General features: G+C 38.8%; 1 protein-coding gene across 3 annotated transcripts in view; it reads right to left on the minus strand.

Moving 5' to 3' along the window:
- The window catches only part of ABCC4 (ATP binding cassette subfamily C member 4), a 141,765-nt gene that overhangs the window by 40,665 nt on the left and 81,738 nt on the right, over positions 1–19,362 (minus strand). For all 3 annotated transcript variants that reach the window (XM_050971980.1, XM_050971984.1, XM_050971986.1), the window contains exons 21-24: positions 6,287–6,437; positions 5,519–5,638; positions 2,071–2,181; positions 488–588 (exon numbers count right to left, since the gene is read on the minus strand). In XM_050971980.1, the coding sequence (XP_050827937.1) occupies positions 488–588; positions 2,071–2,181; positions 5,519–5,638; positions 6,287–6,437 (483 nt within the window). The remainder of the gene's footprint in view (positions 1–487; positions 589–2,070; positions 2,182–5,518; positions 5,639–6,286; positions 6,438–19,362) is intronic.

The raw sequence follows: 19,362 nt of genomic DNA on the forward strand, positions 1-19,362 counted from the left end.
TGAACTAAAAAGTTATAATCTTTTGCAAAGGAATAACAGGACTCTAAAAATGCCATAAGGGATATAAAGAAAATTTTAAAATGCAATAATAAATAACAATAAATTATAAATACCAAATATAAAAAAAAATTATTTAAAATCTTCCTTATAGAAAGGGATTAATTTATTGCAACTTTAGCAAGTTGCAATGCAATTGTCTACACTGTAACTAGACAGTCTCCTTTCTGCTGTAAAGGGAGATTGTAAAACCCCCTTACTATGAATGCAGGACAATCCCCAGACACAGCTCATTTCATCAAACACTCAAAACCAGTCAGACAAATCATTACCTAAAAGAAGTCATTTTTCTTTATTACTGCAGAGTGGTGCCTCAATTGCTTGCTAAGGTATTAATATCCTAAGTTATTTAAGAAGAATCTCATCCTTAAGGCTTCATGTCACAAGCATGAAAGGAAACAAGAGGGGAAAAGGAAGAAATAAACATTACCAGGTTTTCAACTTCAGCACTTTGTCTAACACCCCACTGGAAGGTTCCCATGAGGGTGATTGCATAGGAGAGCGCCAAACCAACCTGCCCCGCATTCAGAGCTGCAGAAGAAAGGAAAATGAGACTCAAATAGGTACATTGTAATTACACAAAATCTCAGTGAAGTTCTCTTTCATGAGGTTACTCACATGATGGAACCATCACAGCCAGAATTTTATTTGGTTATGCGCTACTTGCTATCTGTGCAATGAGCAGCTCCAGGCAGAACAGCTGCTTGCTGCATTTTTGGGGTACAGTTTGGACACATTTTGACAAGATAATCCAAATTCTCCTTGGCCTGGTGTTCATCTAAAAACTGAGAGTCAGTCTCAAGACCAAACTTACATAGATTTTCAGGGTCATCCCTGTCTGGCTGAGCATTAGTTAACGCTTCACTTTTTTTTCAATGCAAATCAGATAAGGCCCTAAACCTAAGCAAAAAAGTTTGCGTAAAATTATTTTAAAATTAGTTATGAAATTTACATCAACTTTGTACTCTTATAAACAATCAGATAAAGTAAAAGGACAGAATATTTCTTCCCCTGTTTATAGAAGCATTTACTGTGTTCAGTGAGTCTACTCTCACAAAATGAATGTATTCTGCCTGCCCCAGTATTAAGCACGATTGTCCTCTGACTTACTTTAACTTTATCCTAACATAGTCCCATTGACTTACAGAGAACTATTCTTTATTCGGAGGCAAGGAAGGATTCAGGACCATTGTTTTGGCTTGTCTTTTTGCATTCTAGTAACATCAAATCTAGCTGAAAATTTGTGGAGTTGTGCAGCACAGAGTGTTCAAATTTTAAAATACACGTGCACGTACAAAACTTATCCAAAGAAAAAAGAAAAGAAACAAAACCAGCAAATTAGCACTAATTTTCATGTCCAAGATAATTACTTCTTCCTTCATGTTTAAGATGACTATCGCATTCTAGCACATCTAACCCAATTACATCCTGGATGATGCATACACTAATGACAGTTCATGAGTGACAGTGAACATAAAATGTATTATTATGAGGCAATTTTCTTTCTGGAACTGGCCTATCCCACTGCTCCAAGATACAAGAAGAGTATCCCTAGGAACTTTAGCTTGCCTTTTGACCTACTGTGCCACGTGCAGAAAGGAAAAACATTGTTAAGAGGCAGCTCCGTGGGTGTTTCAATGTAAAAAGCAAAGCCCTGTAGGCCCAAAAGAGAAAGACAAAGATAGGGAAAAAGAAGAAGATTTATTTCTTGTTATTGCTCTGAAAGCCAGAATCACAAAAGTGAAGACTACAGAAGAGCACGTTTGTTTGTACACTTGGGGAGGATGACAGATGTATGCCTCAGCCCAGAAGATGTCTGAACTGCCTCCAGGATTTGCAGGAAAGCAGATACAGCCCCAATGCCCTAGACTAAGGAAGAGATCATGATCTAGAAAGAAATATTTAACTTAATTACAGCCTTTAAACAATTAGAAACAGCAAGTTATGAAAAAGAATTAGGCATTACTATACATGGTAATTACTGGGTGAACTTTTTCTAACATCTGTACTTACTGCTGGAGAGAAGCAGGGAACCAAAAGCAACCACTACAACAAAAATGGCACAGATGGCATCCAGACGCACAGCAAACCACCTTGAGGTTGTCAAGAAGAGAAACCAGGCCTCTAAAGTGTATTTAACAAAGACATAAAACCAATGGATTATTAGAAAACTAAGCTGCATAATTATTACTAAATTTATTCATGTTAATAATACAAATTGTCAAAAAACCCCAACGTTGCCATCTTCAAGTGCATGTCTCCATGATCAGGCTACTGACCAGTTTTCCTGAAATTGTCTAATTTAGTTTTCACACCAGTAGCAACCACAATAGGAAGAGAAAGAAAAACAGTCAAGGCTCGAAGCATGGTGCACTTATTCACAGTGGAAGCCTCTTCTCAACTCTAGCAGACTCAAGAGTCTTACACAAAAAGCAGAAGTACAACTGCATTCACTGCAGCTGGACTAGAGTCTACAGGCTTGCAGCTAGAACGTATCACAACACAACTGTCAGAGCTCAGTTTTCAGAAGGCAGCTGCAGCTGGTTAAGCTCCTGTAGGAGCTACTCAATACAGCCAGGGCAGCTATACAGAGGTATTCAGATGATTAGATGCACATTTTTACTTTTGGGGGAGTTCACAGGTGGACATCTCCACTCTGCACTCACACTCAGGTGTTGACAATTTGGTGCTAAGTTCCATCCCAGGTAGACAGGCTACAGTACAAGGGGCAAGAGACAGCACAAAAAGACACAGCAATACAGAAGGCAAAGTGTTTGCATCCAAGGCCAAAACCAGAAGCAAAGTGGCCATAAAAAAGTGTGGCACTGTTTATTGCAATTCAGAGGAATTGCTCCAGCTGCTACTAAGTCACAGCAGAAAGTTACCATTCCAACCCCTTCTGCCTTGCTTGCCATTACTCCCTATTAAAGATCACTGCAGTTTCTACTGTTCAATGCTCCTTAGCCTAGTGCTGGGAAAAATCCAGATTAAAAAAACTCTTCCTTCTGTAAGATTGAGAGGAGCTAAGTCTGGTTTTAAGCCTGATCATCAATAGCCAGATTATGGAGCTTTTGCTCCATTGATCCAAATTGTCCATGGAGGTGTGTTACACTGCCAGCTTGAGATGAGTAATTTTGAGACCTCTCTGTGCAACAGGGGTCACTGTGCATAAAGAAAGGAATCTGACAGTCATAGGAACTAATAAAGACTCATCATGGTCTGACAGCTCATGGGCTTGCCTATAAAGATGGGCACTGGTAGGAAGGAAACTTGGGTTTGGTCAAATGCCAGCCTGCCTTTTAGACGTTTTTTAATCTAAAATTTATTTAATTTTTTTATTTTTAGGCATCCCTCAAAGGGGTTCAAAGCACGTGTCCTCAGTCCTAGGCTCAGACCTAAACAGAGAGGAAGATACCACTCCAGCCAAAAGTGCTAAACAAAACCATCACCATTGGGAGAGCCTTCTGCAATGCAGGAAAGAATTTAAAACTCTTTAGGAGACTTAAAAACCCAGGACTACAACTTTGTGAGCTGCTATTCTCTTACATCAGCTACTGCTTGTTCACATTTACTATCAAAGAACTATCCAGGGTGAAAACAACTTCAGGAAATCCCTAGTTCATCCTTCTGCTCGAGCACAGTCAGGTCAGAGGTCAGACCATGTTGCTCCATGCTTTATGCAGTCTGAGTCTTGAAAATCTGTAAGATGAAGCCTGCACCTCTGGGCAATCCTTGCCTCTGCTTGACTGTGCTCACACTGAAATAGCTTCTCCTTGAATTCAGGTTAAAAATCTCTTGTTACAACTTACACCCAAGTCAGTGCTCCTACCACTTAACCATGGTGAGGAACATGTATTTATGGCAACATCCTTGCAGGCACTGGAAGGCAGCTATTAAATCCTCTGTATTCTGTGAACTGAACAAGCCCAGTACCCTCCCCACAAGGAAGTCTCTCCTGGTAATACCCTAACTATCTTCATGGCCCCTCCAGGGATCTCATTCCAGTTTGTTAGAACGTTTCCCAGAGCTGGCAGTCCACAACTGGATGCAGTTCTCCCAGTGTGCCTAACAAGTGTGGAGGGAGACAACCACTTCCCTCCTTCCCCTGGCTATGCTCCTGTTAATACAGCCTGAGGAGGTTGCTTCCTTTGCTGTCCAGGCACATATTCCCTGGGAGGACCAAACACCACACACACTTTAAGCCAGCTGGTGTACCCCAAAGGCTTGGGGGGGAAAGACACCAAGATGAAGTGTGTAGGTACACAGAAGAGTGTGACTATAAGCACTGAAGCTTGACCTCAAAAACAGGTTCATGATCTGCCCATAAAGGGTATTATTGACAGTTTTGTTAGGGAGATGCACAAAACTGACTGAAAAATGGAAGTGTTTTTATGTTCCCTGAATCTGACCTTAAAATACAGAAAAGTATTTTGTTTAAATGTCTTGGTCCTCTTTGTATAGTGAAACCTCTATACACAGTTTATTGCCTAAAGATTTATTTTAATATAAAATTAAACCACAACTTTGTCTTCCTTCGCTATCAGGTGTGGTAATTTTGATTTGGTCAGATAACTAGCAACTACAAAATATTAAAAAAGGGAAATACAAAGCTAGAGGTGCCTCCCTGGAAGATGCACTACACCAGTCACAAGTCACTGGGCTCAACATGGTCAGTGTGTATGATGCTACAACCTGTGATAAGCTGTACTTCAGAAAGGATCAGCTGGTCTTGCCTGAAACCTTGTAAATCTATAAATTACAAAACAGCAATCAAATATACTTTTATGTTTTACAACAGAGGAAAGTCACAATCTTACTTAAGAAACACAAAACTGAAAACTTGCATTCTGCTATATCTTGAAGAACATTGTAACAGAGAACATTTAAATATCAGAAGTCAAAGAATCACAGTGCAAACCTGAATTATATTACTTATGCTTTCAGAATACCAATTATGTTAATTCCATATTTTAGATTTAAGCCCTGAAAGCTGATCAAAGTAAAAAATAAGTTAGATTTATGAAACTTTTCCAAAATTATTTATACTAGTAATAGTTGCCCATTCCTAGCACACTACTTAGTATCAAAAGCTTCATAAAATAGCTTATTCCCTCCACATCTCTCTCCACCCTCCCCCTACCTTTCCTTTTCTTAAAGATGGAACCCAGGAAATGTTAAAAATTATTCTTTAAGTATTCTTATCAGGCATACTTTCAAATGTTTATCTTGTACATTGTTAAAACATATGCATGGATATTCTAAATGATATTACAGCCCAAAGTAAACTCTCTAAATCTAGAGAGATAATGTTTTTGTTCTAATACAGGATTTTTACCCTAAAGAGACAAATGCACAGCTCCTACTGATTTTAATGCACATTATATACATGTCGCTGAGGGCATAAGATATTTCCCTCCTACCGTGCAAAGTATTTGATTTTTCACATCAATTCATCACAAACCTGAGTGGAGGTCTTGGTGTGCATCAAATAATTTTTGAAATCTTTCCTCAGCTTTCAAAGCCCGAATCGTCCAAAGCCCCTGGAGGGATGACGACAAGTGGGAGAACACTGGACTTCGAGCTACAAAGGGAAATGAGAGTTGAGTTAACTTAACAATAGATAAAGGACAACATTTAATTCTTTCTGTACCACACTAATCTTTAATCCTACCACTTTATATTTAAGCATACAAACTACTCTACTGCATCTTTTTAGAATAAATATGCAATATCTTTAACTAATGTTCTCTTACTCAATTAGAATCAGTCAGACAACCAGGCAGATTAATTTATACAAAAATGTCTTACATTTTTAACAATAGCTGTCACTGTAGAAATTCTTTGGGCTTTATTAATGACATTAGGCACCCATGTTTGTTATTCATAATGCTTAATATTCCATATCATAGTCAAGCTAAAGTCAGGCACAGGAGTCAGATAAGGTCAGAAATACCATTAGTATATGCATGCAACGTCCCAAAGACCAGCAGCTTAGCATATTCTTAAGTGGCTTTATTTACAGAGAGTTAACTGGCATACCCTAGGTTTATCATTATGCAAAACAGGAGTTAAGCATGTAATTCACTAGTTGAGAACCAAGGCAATAAGGAAGTTATTTGCATAGCAAAAGAAAAAAAAAATTCTTTGATGGATTGTCTACAAAATACTAGCATTTCACATAATAATAAGTAGGGTTCAAACTAACATCAAGTCCCACCAAACTACATACTTGTGGATTCCAGACGTTTAATATCTCTTGAAGTGTCTAAGAAATATCGTCGAAGAAAAATGAAAAGAATAAATAGTGGAATTAAGGGGATGAGCATCCAAGGAATCACTGCCACAGCCACAGCCACCACACCACAAATCTGTAGGAGAGTCTGGAGCACAATAGAAACAAAATAAAAAACTCTTTGCCAGAAGAATTTAATTTAGAACAAGTATAAAACTATTTAACACTATTGAAACACTTAAATATTTAAACATAACTACCACATTTAAGACTGGATGCATTGTATAACATTTGAGCAACATCTATTTTTAAGCAACTTGGAAAATTTACAGTAATATTTAAACTGACTATTTTTCCAGTTTATGGTTTTCTTCCACATTATTTGTTCTTTAAAATCAGTCTTTACAAAGCTGGTTGACTGAAAATTAGTGTCTTGATAGACTATTTTGTGACTGCCATAATAAAGTAATAAATGATCAATGTAATGGACAACTAATCTTTAATGAACCCTAGCTATTTGGTGAATCAAGAATATGTTTTTTCACTCTTGCTAAGAAGAAACTGGTGAAAAACTGGCTTTCAACTTGAGTTAAAAGACTTGACACTCAGAAGAGAGACTCTGAACATAGGCTTGCAATGTTGTGTTTTCCTAAACACAATACTGTCCCATTTAGAAAGAAAAACCAGGTCAGGAGAAAGTGGGCTTTCTCTTCTCAAAGGACTGCATTGTGAAATGCTACAAATAAGAACAAAGTGTTACACACTGCAAGAAGCATCATAAAAGGCTTGTTTCACCAGGTTTACCAGAGTGTAATGTAACAGGTGAGGTAAACCTGACTTTACTCTTAGAAAACTAGATATAATGAGGAAAGCTCTGCTGCTTAGGACAGAGGATCCTGGCCCAACTTTCTGAATCAAATCCTCCATTTCCTTCAGACCCTGAAGTAAAACAAACTTTCAGTTGGAATACACAGTCAAAACCATCATCTGCACACAAACTTCTTGCAGAACTCAGATGTACATGAATGAATGTATGGCAGGAGTCCTGGTATACTATAATTAGGATGTGCCCATTAGTTCCTTAAAAAGGAGGGAAAAACCCAACCCGTACAAAAATAAACCCATACGGTACCAAAACCAGACAACTGAAATCCTAGCTCAACATGAAATTCCTGTGTTATTCTCAGTAATATATTCTTTAGCAATGACAGTATTTTCTAAAGATTTTTCGTTTTATGGCCTGTACAACAGCCACCTTCTTCATCACCTCATATAACACAGAAGTGGATTCCAGCTAAATTTTGTGGCTGCCTGATTTTTAGATTCCAAAAATGAATTAGTCACCACTGGGTGCCAGAAATGCATGTCTTGGAGCAAAAATGCTTCCATCCCTTCAACTTTTCCAACTCAGTGCTCCTATAAGCAACACATCAGCTAAGGCAGGTACCAGAGAGTTACCTGGGTTTTCAAACACTTTCAGTGGAAGTGTCTATGACACACTGCATTTCCTGCTGCATTTCTGGAAGCAGTCCAAGGCCAAAAATAAGTACAACCTTTACCCCTAAAATTGCTTTTTTTTCCCCTTCAGGCTTCTCTGACTTTACCCTAATTTGACCTGACCAGAGAGCAAACGCACACCCCTTACACATTACGACTGCATGAGTCAGCTGTAGGCTTAGAGGTCTTAGCTCATGAAAGAAGATTTATCAGTGTTACAGCCCTCCATCTCATAGATCCTGAAAGCACATTTTAGGGGCTTAAAAGCCTATTAAAGAAAATTGCTAAAAGGTAGGCATGGGAAAGGAGCTCTGGAGGAAGCTGCATTACAACTGCTCATCTGTAGGCTAAGGTGTTGATAGCATCATGTTGTTTGACCTTCTAGATTCACACAGCAGATCACAGACGTTTTACCTAGATTTCATCAGGAGGAGGCAAGGTGGCAATGAGAGTGCACGGTGTGTCACCTGGATCAATTATGCACATGGCTGTGTCAGCACAAAGCAAAACAAAGCACCCTGGGCTCCTCACCAGCACTGCCATCAGCCCTTCTCTACCTTCTACTTCTCTGGCATTCCTTAGAGCCCTGTAAACGTATTTATTTTTTCTTGTGGGGTGAGGAGAAAGGACATAAAGACTCCTGACCTCCTACAAATTTTCTCCCGCTCTAGATCTCTGCTTTCCTCAGTAATGCCCATTATCTCTGCCAAGCCTGCCAGCCATCCACACGCTGGCCAGTTTCTAAAGGTTCCCTCACCTCCATCCTTATCAGCAGAGACTGAAGTCCACTCCTTCCTTCCTGTTCCAAACTCACTCCTGATCTGCTCGCTACATCTGCTGCCTTCTCCCTCTGTCCCTTCCTAGACAGTCACAAAAAAGCTGTTTCTGAAGTACACAGTCTCCTTGTAACGTCAGCCACAAATCTCAAGTCAAATGTTGAGGAGAGCTGCTTCAAGGAAAAGGATTCTGAGGAAAACAAATGCTTCTTAATAAAAAAACAAAGAAGCCAAACTGAAGTTTGGTGATGATAATCTAGAATATGTTGCAAAGTGCCAGTGGGGGTGGGAGTGGGAGTAAAACTATTAAGATCCAGCTCATGTAAACAAAGCCTTGCTATGGCAGAAATACAGGGAAGGAAAAGATGGTTAGGATGACTAAAGTAAAAATCTGACACCGCCTTTGGAAGGAATTTTAGATGAGCCTGCACCACCTTATCATTATAAAAATTTATGATAGGGTGGATCAGTCATGTGTGTTCTTTTTTTGAAAACCAAACTTGCATATAAATTAACTCTTAATGAAGTAGTCTGAAAGCCAGACACAACCATTTGCAGACTGTAATCATGTAGTCACTGCGTGAGGTAAGGCAAAGGTTCTAGCTCCTGAATTTCATAAGAGACAACCAACCTTTGCAGCTGGAGACCGCCCCAGCTTCTACCAGCTTCACTGTGTGCAAGCTGCAGGACCCAAGATAATCAGCAGGGTGACAATAATGGTAACATGAGTGTCTGGTGACTCTCCTCTCTGGAGACAAACAGCAAGAAACGCTCAGGACTGGGTACCTAGACTTCTCATGGAAGAATCAGCTTACAGTGGAAAGTTGCATCAAAAATCCAAGATTTTCCTACATAAAAGAAATATGGTCTACAAACCAAGCACCATTTCAATGTATTTCTTAATTTTACCTTTCAAAATGTAATGACTGCCTAAAAAGAAACAGTTAAACTGAAAAAAAGAGAAGAAAAGCAACCAAAACAAAAACATAGTAGCTGAAGAATTACATTTTACAGCTATGTGTACAGTATTTGAAACAAGGCCACCTTGCGCAAAAGACAACAGATGCACTGGCTACCAAGACAAAAAAAGACCTGGATAGTTTCAGGAAAAGACCATGGCTTCCAAATGGAGACATGGTAACCAATGTCCACCTTCAAACTTGCTTCAATTTCCCTGGAGAAAGGTGTATCCCCCACACACAGCCAGCACACATTCTATCCCTAGAGTACAGAGAAGCACATGTTGTGCTTCTATTGGGAGTTATCCTCTTGCTTACAAGAGTCCTGAGAGATTTCCCTCATGATCTGATCAGTCATTCCATTTACTGTGGCTTTTTTTCCCTTAAAAATCTCCTCTTTTACTTGTGCAGGCATACCCAGTGATAACCCTCTGGGCAAATGAAAGCTCTGATCAGCATGTTCACTTGTGAAACATGCTTTCCCTTCACCATCTGATGACCTACTTCTCCATTATTCTTGCTGTGAGTGGTATTCTGGAGTTTCTGTCTCAAACAGGTCTTGATCTAGGAGTAACAGGTATTTCTGTATCACAATCACAGAACAGAAAAACACGGTATAGGACCTACTACCACAGGAACCACACTGTTCTGGACTTGCAGACATTGACCTGGTAGGACCTCCCATCAGTGTGAGGAGCCCAGGGGATGGGATTCAAGAGTCCAGATGTGGCTTACATGGTGAAACTCCTGTCCCAGTTTAACAGCTTAGAAGTGATGAATAGAATAGTAAACTTGTTTAGATTGGAAAAGACACTAAGATCCTAGAGTCCAACCCTTAATGCAGCACTGCCAAGTCCCCCACTACACCATGTCCTTAAGCATGGTCTGTGCATCTTTTAAACATGTCCAAGGATGGTAGTAACTTCATCTAACCTTTAAGTGCATACCTAATGACCCTGTGCTTTAGTATTTTGCTACAGTCCACTAACTGTATTTACTTGGTATTTACTTTGACTACAGCAAAGGAGACATCTAAAGCCCATCAAGGCTAAATTTTGATGACTGAATTTACAGTCAGATCCCATGTAAGAATAACTGCAGCATTCCAGGATTGGTTTTACCAATACTTAAGCAGAAGCCAAGTACACCTACTCAGCCCCAATTCTCAAATGCTATTCCCTGGGCCCCAGTATACATTCCCAAGGATTGTATTAGCCCATGGAACTGCCACAAAGCCATACTAATTTAATAGTAGCAAAGGCACATGTCCTCGATTTCAGTTTGAACCTTCACTGCATTAACTTTAGGCACTCTCAGTCAGGCTGTGCTGTCTGAAGTAAAGCCATGTCAAGAAACTACAAAACCCCACTCTGTTCATACTTGCTTGGCATCACCCTTCCTCCTCCTTCTCCCCTACCCCTGACAGAAATTATTTCCTTGTTGACTCTGCCAAATAACTGCATGTACAATCAATCCTTAATCCAGTTTTGACATTTTCTTTATCCTTGAATGCTTTTTTTTTCCCCTTCAAACAGACTTTTTCAAACCAGACTGTCTGGACTGACTGACCTGCATCTCTACTAAAGAAAAACTGCACAAGTGGCTGGTTACGCTGGGACACCAGAAGACAAGTTTCCCTGGGAAGATGACATTGCAATGAGAAGATCAGAGTGATAAACACTCTACTCAAGCCAGCTCCACCCAGAACCACAGTGTAGATTTTCTGCATTTTTCCCCTTTATTACAAAAAGCCACAGGAAATATCCAAAGAGAAACTGTCACCTAAATAATTCTATTTCATTTTACTCACTTATAGCAGCTGAATTGAGGTGAGCAGTCTTGTCTTCAAACTACTTTTTAAATAAAATTTATGGGTTTTGTTTTGGAACAGGTTAAAAATAACTATATATGGTTGTTTATACTATTGCTTGCATCAAACTGTCAGGAATACATTCGTCTTCAGCAAAAATGCAATGAAGATTTATGAGTACAGAACACATGGGATATACAATATTTAAGTGGTGTCTCTGACAATGTCCTTTTCTAAAGCAACCAAGGACAGCAATCTTTGACAGGAATGACAGCTCTCAATCAGAGTTAATTCAGCTTTAGGAAAATGTGCATCCACGAGAAAATATGGAATTTAAAGACCATGACAACTAATGGACTGAAAGGGGGAAAAATACACAGCAAGATAAGAAATGAAAATTATAATTTCAGATAAATTGAATGAAGAAAGTAAGAACTAAATACTGCCAGCTCTTAAAGCTTCAAAAAGAGCAAGTTCATCTTAGGTCCTGCGAGATGCTCTCATCTCCTCTCAATCCTATTTGCAATTAGTCAACAAGGGGTTACTGAACTAAATCAATATGTCACTGCAAATGGGCTGAATATATCTGCCAGAAATGTATTCAAAATTTCCAATCACATCCTTAACGCTAGCACCTCCTATTTGTTTTTGTCTCTACAAGACAGTCCTTCTGGATCACTGTTGTTCCAAGTGAACAAGCATATACTCAGCTCCTCAGGGCAAATGTTTTCTGTGCCACCAACATGCTCATTCATTTGACTTGGCATGCATTTTGTCATTAAGTGAGAAGCCTTAATATTTGTTTGAGGTCACAGCAAACTGTGTGCAATTGTTCTTTAACAAGTGACCTTATAATAAAAAGGGTGTTTTCTTTAATGCATTGGCACCACCACCACTCTCATATTCAAACAGTATCCTATCATCAGTAATCTCTTACCCTACAAGAAATAAGATAGAAATAGGTTCTCTGGGCACCCTGGGCCAAGAGGCTTTACTGTCTCCTGCAGAAGTTGACTGTAACAGCAGTTTTCAGAAATCACAGTCCGTATGTTGTCTGAGACTTCCAGATATGATGCTTTAGAAACAGACACATAACCAGCTCTGGACTTGGTGATTCTGACAGACCCTTGAAACACTCATCCCTTAAAACTCTGCACTATATTCCTACAACATACACAGGTTATCTTCTTTCTAATAATACACTATCTTCACTCATGTAAGAAGTTTTTTTGCCAGGGCTCTTTGGACATGGTAGCAAGTTACTTCCAGCTAATACAGGTTTTCCATGGAAAAAAAAGCTTTTATCAGAGCCAAAGCTACAGCCTCTACTTGGGCACACAGCTCCAGCTCATACCCCCTGTACAGGGAAACCAATACTGTCATACACAAAATGACAGTGCCAATAGCCATTCTTGCAAACAGCTGTGGACAACATATTTTTGTATTTATAAGCAGCAGAATCTTGAACAGGATCTTTGATTTTCTGAAGTGCTCCTTGTTTATTGCACCTTGTGCCCCCTAAGCACATCTGCACAGGAGTGTTTTCAATGATTTGGGCAGCAAGTCACAACTCTGCACTGAGGATCTATAGAAAAGTGAGAGGTCTTCCTGAAGTCACAGGAGTTAGTTCTAACTTTATTGTGATTTCCCCATATGAACAATATAAAGAGTTAATATGCTTCTGCTGTTCAACAGTGCTGTTTGTCCCTTCTCCTGTGAATAGGCCTTGGCTATATTCTTATATTGTTCTTTTCCCAAGGGAAAAAAAGTGCACACACAAGAACTATTCACATAAACTACAGTGGTCTTTGTAGCATAAAAACCACATTTTATCTTCCTGTGGAACACCTCAGATGCTGAGCACAACTTTACATGGTAGCTTGAGGAAACAGCATTAATCAGCGAGTGCAGCACATGCACACATACATGCTTTGCTTTCTCGACAGCTCTTGCCAGAACCTGCCTGAAACACTACAGAAAAATGTCTGGCATTATCCAACATTCCCAGAGTTACTCCTCAGGTAGCAGAAAGCATCTCATTTCCATCATGTTAATTTAGAGGGTTTGTGCCTCCAATATCCACCCCCCTTGCCAAGTGGGGCTGCTTTGTTGGCTGCTGCCCTTGCTTCAGGATTCCCAGAAAAAGGCATTTTTGTATCTCCTCTGTCAGTACTTGCTGTTGATTAATTGACAGTTTTAAAGGAAAATGAAGAATGGCTTGACAATCTTTGCTCTCCTCCTGCCTCTTAGATGTAATTTCCACAATGTTTCCCCAGCTATATAAGCCAAGACAGCCCTAGTGAGCACAGAGCCTTATGAAATCAAAACATCTGATTCAACAATGGCTATTTTACTCCTTAGTACTGCTACAAGTGGTGTATTTTCCATTTTGTCCTTTATTCACATGTTTAGCACTTTACCAGCAGAGGCAGATTCACTGATCTTTGTCTTAGTCTTATCCCACTCAAAAACCCCTTTTGAAAGCTCATGGTATTTCAGTGAAAATTATGGAGAACATATACATAGAATGAAAACAAAAAACCCCACAGAAATCTCACTGCTTTCAGGCTATTAGGATGCAGGAGGCAGATCTTACAGGCCAATATAAAATGATGCAAAAAATGCATAGTAAAAGGACTGGGAAAAGTTAGGCTGGGAAAAGTTAGGCTGTTTGACACCATGAATACAAACTGTGAGTGCTGGGGTACTAAACAGGGAAAGGATCACAGAAAGCAGATCATGCCCTCCACGAACAGCATCTCCTATTGCCACTGCTGGAGAAAAACCACTGACCCAGACAGACCACTGATGGCATTAGTTCATGTTCTTATGGTCTAGCCCATTAACTTACTTGCTGAAATACTGTCCCCTCTTCCTGAGAGGAATTCCTCTGAGCTAACAATGATGTTATCACCTTTTCACCCACATTATGCACTTTTTTTTTTTTCCAGTTCTTTAAAATGTTTAGGAAAACTCTGCTTACCACAGACACTGCCACCCCACATGTCACAGTTTTGCAAACTTTGTCTTTGAGCCCTGTACTTTCCTGCCTGAGGTCTCTTGTCCCTCATGGCCATAATGCCAGAGCAGCTGTGCACCCTCCTCAAGAATACCTCACATTTTCAACTGCATGACCTTTTCTGCTCAGCCAAGTCTAACTTTCACCAGAAGTTAATTCTGGGTCTTTCAACAACTTTAAAAGCTTTGTGCTACATTCAAACTGTGTGCTTTTCTCTTAAAAAGAGTATCAATTCCTCAGTAACACAGCTCTTGTGCCTTACAGCAACTACAAGCTTTTAAGCATTTTACTGTTGTTCTTCCTATTTAGAAATACACTACTCATGTATTTATTTTTAGGTGGAATGAAGAACTGCTCCTATTTCTGTAAATACCACAACAGCCTCTCTGCCCCAGCTAAATGAAAACTATGAAAAATATTTAAGGACTACAGCATCAGCTATCCTAAGAAATAAAACTACCTGTTTTTTCCTTCAGGTCACACGCGTTCACAGGATACATGCAAAAAATGCTTTCTAACCTGTCCCTGACATTTTCCCCTTAACTTCCCCAAAGCTTTGCCACTTGGATAGGGCTATAAAATACTACTTTCCTGTTCAAAATAAACTCCTGACTCATAACTTTTCAGTACTACATGAGATCTAGTGATCACTCACCTCCAAAGAGTTGAACAGCGGTCTGATGCTTTCAGCATATTTAAACTAATTTGCACCAGCCTCACTCCACCAGCAGCAGGTTTCACCCAGCTCAGCTGCCCTGTGCATGTCCAGAACCCAGTGAGTAAAGAGAAAATTCCAGCTGATTTATAATATTTCTGGCTACTGTAAAGTGTTAGGAACAAACATCATTTACTGTCATAAGTGTGTGCTCATTCTTTATGTGTTACAAATTTGCAGCAAACCATCAGGAAGATTCTTCAGAAGCTTTATTTATCACAAACCATCAACAAAGGCACACTTACGAAAGTAACTGATAGCTAAGTTTGATCTGATCCCAAAATCCAGACTATTAGTGGGAAAACTGAAAAACTGTTTTTCAAAGTGTTATGTTGAGTTTGACAGAAGGGTGGACAGCTGAACCAATTACCAAACCCAGCAGTTTTATAAGAAGACCTAATCCCTTTACTTTAGCATACAAGTGACATTCATAGCAAGAGAGCTCTGCTTATTTAACATTAGACTGATTTCAAAAACCATTAGGAAAATTATTTAGGGATGTGATTGCGAAAGAAAATGAAATAACTCAGCATCCTATTCTTCCACTGGGCAGGAACAGATATTATTAAGCCCTTGAAAATGCATAAATACACAGACTTTTGTATTTCAGGAGTACAATCCAAATGAATCAATTTATTTTAAACAGTACAAAGATGTCCTTTAATGTAGATGTAACAAAAAGATGTAATAAAAAGACATATGACATTCAGTTACCAGCTGAACTCTCATATTTTGTCATACAGAACTGCCCACACTGCAGCCTCCTCTACCTTTTGACAAACAAACTCATCTGGAATTTTCAAATCAGCTGCAGAGTTCACCAAATTGCCACAGTACCAGCTTCAGCAAGAAAAAAGTTCCCTTATTGTGCAGATGCAGGCACAACCCTGGCAGAACATTTCTGTGAGATGAAGTCTTTATTTTTGCTAAAGATAATTCCTTGTCCCACATGTTTGTTTTGGGCATAAATATCCATAATGATTTAACACACACACACACACAAACACACAAACACACACACAAACACACACAAACACACAAATGGCAGCAACATGGCTCAGTAATTCAAATTATCTCCAAGTTTCTCCTTCCTTTTTGAATCAAAAGTGAAATCTCCAATCCTTTTGCCGAACAGTGAAATCCTAATTTGTTTGTAAGCAGACATTGCCCTATCTATAGTGTATCAGTAGTTAAAGGCAATCTAGAAGATTTGTACTTATCATCATTTGGAACAGGATTGTTACACTCTGTGAGTGACAGCAGAATTATAATATTTCTGGCTACAGTAAAGTGTTAGAAATGTTAATGATTTTCAGAAGTCTTAAAACTTATCACTACTCTGAGACACAGATATGATAGGTTGTGATAATGCTTACAAAGTCAGGGAAATACTAATGAACCTATAAAAACCTATAACCTATAAAATACCTATAAAATAATAATAAAAATTCCCACTCTAGCTCTAAAAACAGCAGTAGTATATATACAAACAAAGACCAAAAAGAAAAAGAAAAAACAACAGAAAACAGGTTCACTTGCATACATAAATACACTTAGAGAATATTTTTTGGCGTTCTTTCACAAAAAGAAAAGCAAATGAGAAAATACCTTCAAACAGATATGAACAGCCCCAAATGAACAGAATCTCTTTCTGGAACTTTTACAAATTCCACCTTAACCAATGTGGGGAAATTTCCAAACCACACAGAACAGGGGGAAGGAACATCACTGGACTTCCATACCACTATCCTGCTTTCTATTATCTAAAATAAATTGAAAGTAATCTGATAAAGAAAACAGAAAAGTCCATTCGGAGAAGAAATTATTTACACCTGACTGTAATTTTGTATTTACAGGATCCACCTATCAAAATACTGCAAGAACCAGCACCATTAAACCTCAATCTGCTAAAATGTTAGAGAAATTAGGATAAAGACTGACCCTCACAATGCTCATACGCTCTAGAAAAAGACAGAATTCCACTAATTGAAAACTAGCTTTATTTTTCAAAGCACTATATTCAAACCACCTGTATTCCACAATGAGAAAATGAAAGGAGCCCAGTACAAACCTACACCCTACTTTTACCACATAAATGCAGAAGTGCAAAAACTAAAAGGAAAAAAAGAAAAGCAGTAAAGGAGGCAAGAGGACAAGAAGGTAATGACACCACATTTTCAGTATTATTTTACCTTCTTTCCCATTTCAGATAAAGTGTTGCATCTTTAAATTTTAATAACACCAAGTAAATAAACACCCTAAAATATTAAAGCATTTACATTACGTTCCTACACAAATTAGCTTTGTTACAAGTAGTGATCTCTGCTGCCTTTACACTAATGTGTGGACAATTGCATGCATACCTAGTCTTAAAAAAATTCTACAAATTAACATAAATAGAAAAAGAATTTAAAAAAAAAAAGGGGGTGAGGCAAAGGCTTAGGCTGGGGATACGTAGCCACTGTAGTGAGAACAGACCATAGCCTTCCCTGGAAAGCTGAGGTCCATATATAAACAGGAATTCACCCATTAGCAGTGACTCCAGACTTTATACATTTTATCCTGTACACAAACTACCAATCTGAGTAAATATTCAGTCTGTAGGATGCAAGATACTCACCCTTCCATTCAAATGAATGTGATGACAGGTACAAAATAAAGAACAACAATAGCTTTGGCATAGATTATCTCCCACTGCTGGTCACCATCAACAAGACTAATTGGCTACTGAGATTTAACAATCAAGACATTCAAGGACAGAGAAAAAAAAGGTCAATAAAAAACTGCATTATTTAGACAAGTGTCTGTGCTAAACTCACAGCTTCTGCATGTTAGCCTTGGAGACACAAATGCAACCCAAGCCTCCTCTTTCTCCACTACTTCCCACCCCTTTTGTTTGCTTGCTTGTTTTTAACAAGTGAGTGAGGTTACCTAAAAAAAAAAAAGACCAAAAACTGAAAGCACATGCAAATACTGCATGATCACAGCAAAAATTAGGATCTTATTGCAATGATAATTTAACCTTTTCTGAAACTAGAGCTCAAAAGTTACCAATGAAAAAATATACACCCCTATTACTTTTTTTAGGTTTTAACTAGTCCTTCATTGTGCAATAGCGAGATGCCCTTAATATGCATCTTGGGAAGGTACAGCAAGAAAAAGTCCTGTAAGGTTTCAGTTGTCAAGTGTTACCAGGCAACTCTTTTGTGTTTCAATAATTTATTTATTTTTCATTTAAACCTCAGCACAGCAAAACTACCATGATTCAGCAGAAGGGAAGCTAAAAGTATCCAAGGTATTCACAGGACTGCCACAGGCTCAACAGACTATACTGACATTTAACACAGATCCCACTGCTGAGGGGACAATACACTGCTGATCATATTTTGAATACACACATGCAAACACACAGAGAAAGAGTTCTTCTTTAATGAATAAAAATACCTCTCAAAACTCACACATGCATACAGACTAAACTCAGCTAAACTGGAAAAAACAATGCAACAAACGCCTCAGGAATCCCACCTCTCACAGAAAGCACAAAATAACAACGTCATTGTTAAACTAAAAGATCCTCAAATTCCTTCTACACACTTTCCCTGACATCCTCACACAATGAAATGCAGGGGTCAGTGGTACTGAAACAAGGAACGGCAGTTCCACCCTTGTGCACACACGAAAGCAAGTGACCCAAGCTATTATTCCAGTCTGAGGCACTTTTTGTTCCTAATATCCAGATGCAGCAGCTTTTTTCCCCCCCTTTCTCTTTTTTTTTTTTTAAAGAAATGACTGTGGACACCTCCTTCACATTTTCCTTTTCTTCACTATTTTCACTCCATAAAGCTGCAGTCAATGTGTTTTGTGCGTAGAGAGAAGGGAATGGCACATTCAGTGGTGGTCTCAGCCACAGCCTACATTGGTGGCTCAAGTAGTCTCAGGATTAGGTCTTTGTGTGTGATGAAAGGATAAGAAAAGTCAGTTATTTAAACTCAGTCAAGCTGTTGATTTTGGGGAGGAAAAAGGTTTTGCAATTCAGTTTTCCTCAATAAATCACTGCCCTTTTTCAAGGGCAGCTGCAGATAGTTCACATGTTCTCAGTGTTCTCCAGAAACAAAACAGATCATGATTTTTTTACTCCTCCCCTCAATCTAACATAGGGTAAGAAATCAAAATGAAGGGGCCATCACATTAATCACTCAAATTCACTTGAAACTAAAGCAGAAAATCAACTCTATTAACAAATAATAAGATCACTGAAAAAATACAAAAAATTACAAAAAACTACAGAGAAAATCAC

This window comes from Serinus canaria, chromosome 1 (assembly GCF_022539315.1).
Source record: "Serinus canaria isolate serCan28SL12 chromosome 1, serCan2020, whole genome shotgun sequence".
Taxonomy (NCBI): Eukaryota; Metazoa; Chordata; class Aves; order Passeriformes; family Fringillidae; genus Serinus; species Serinus canaria.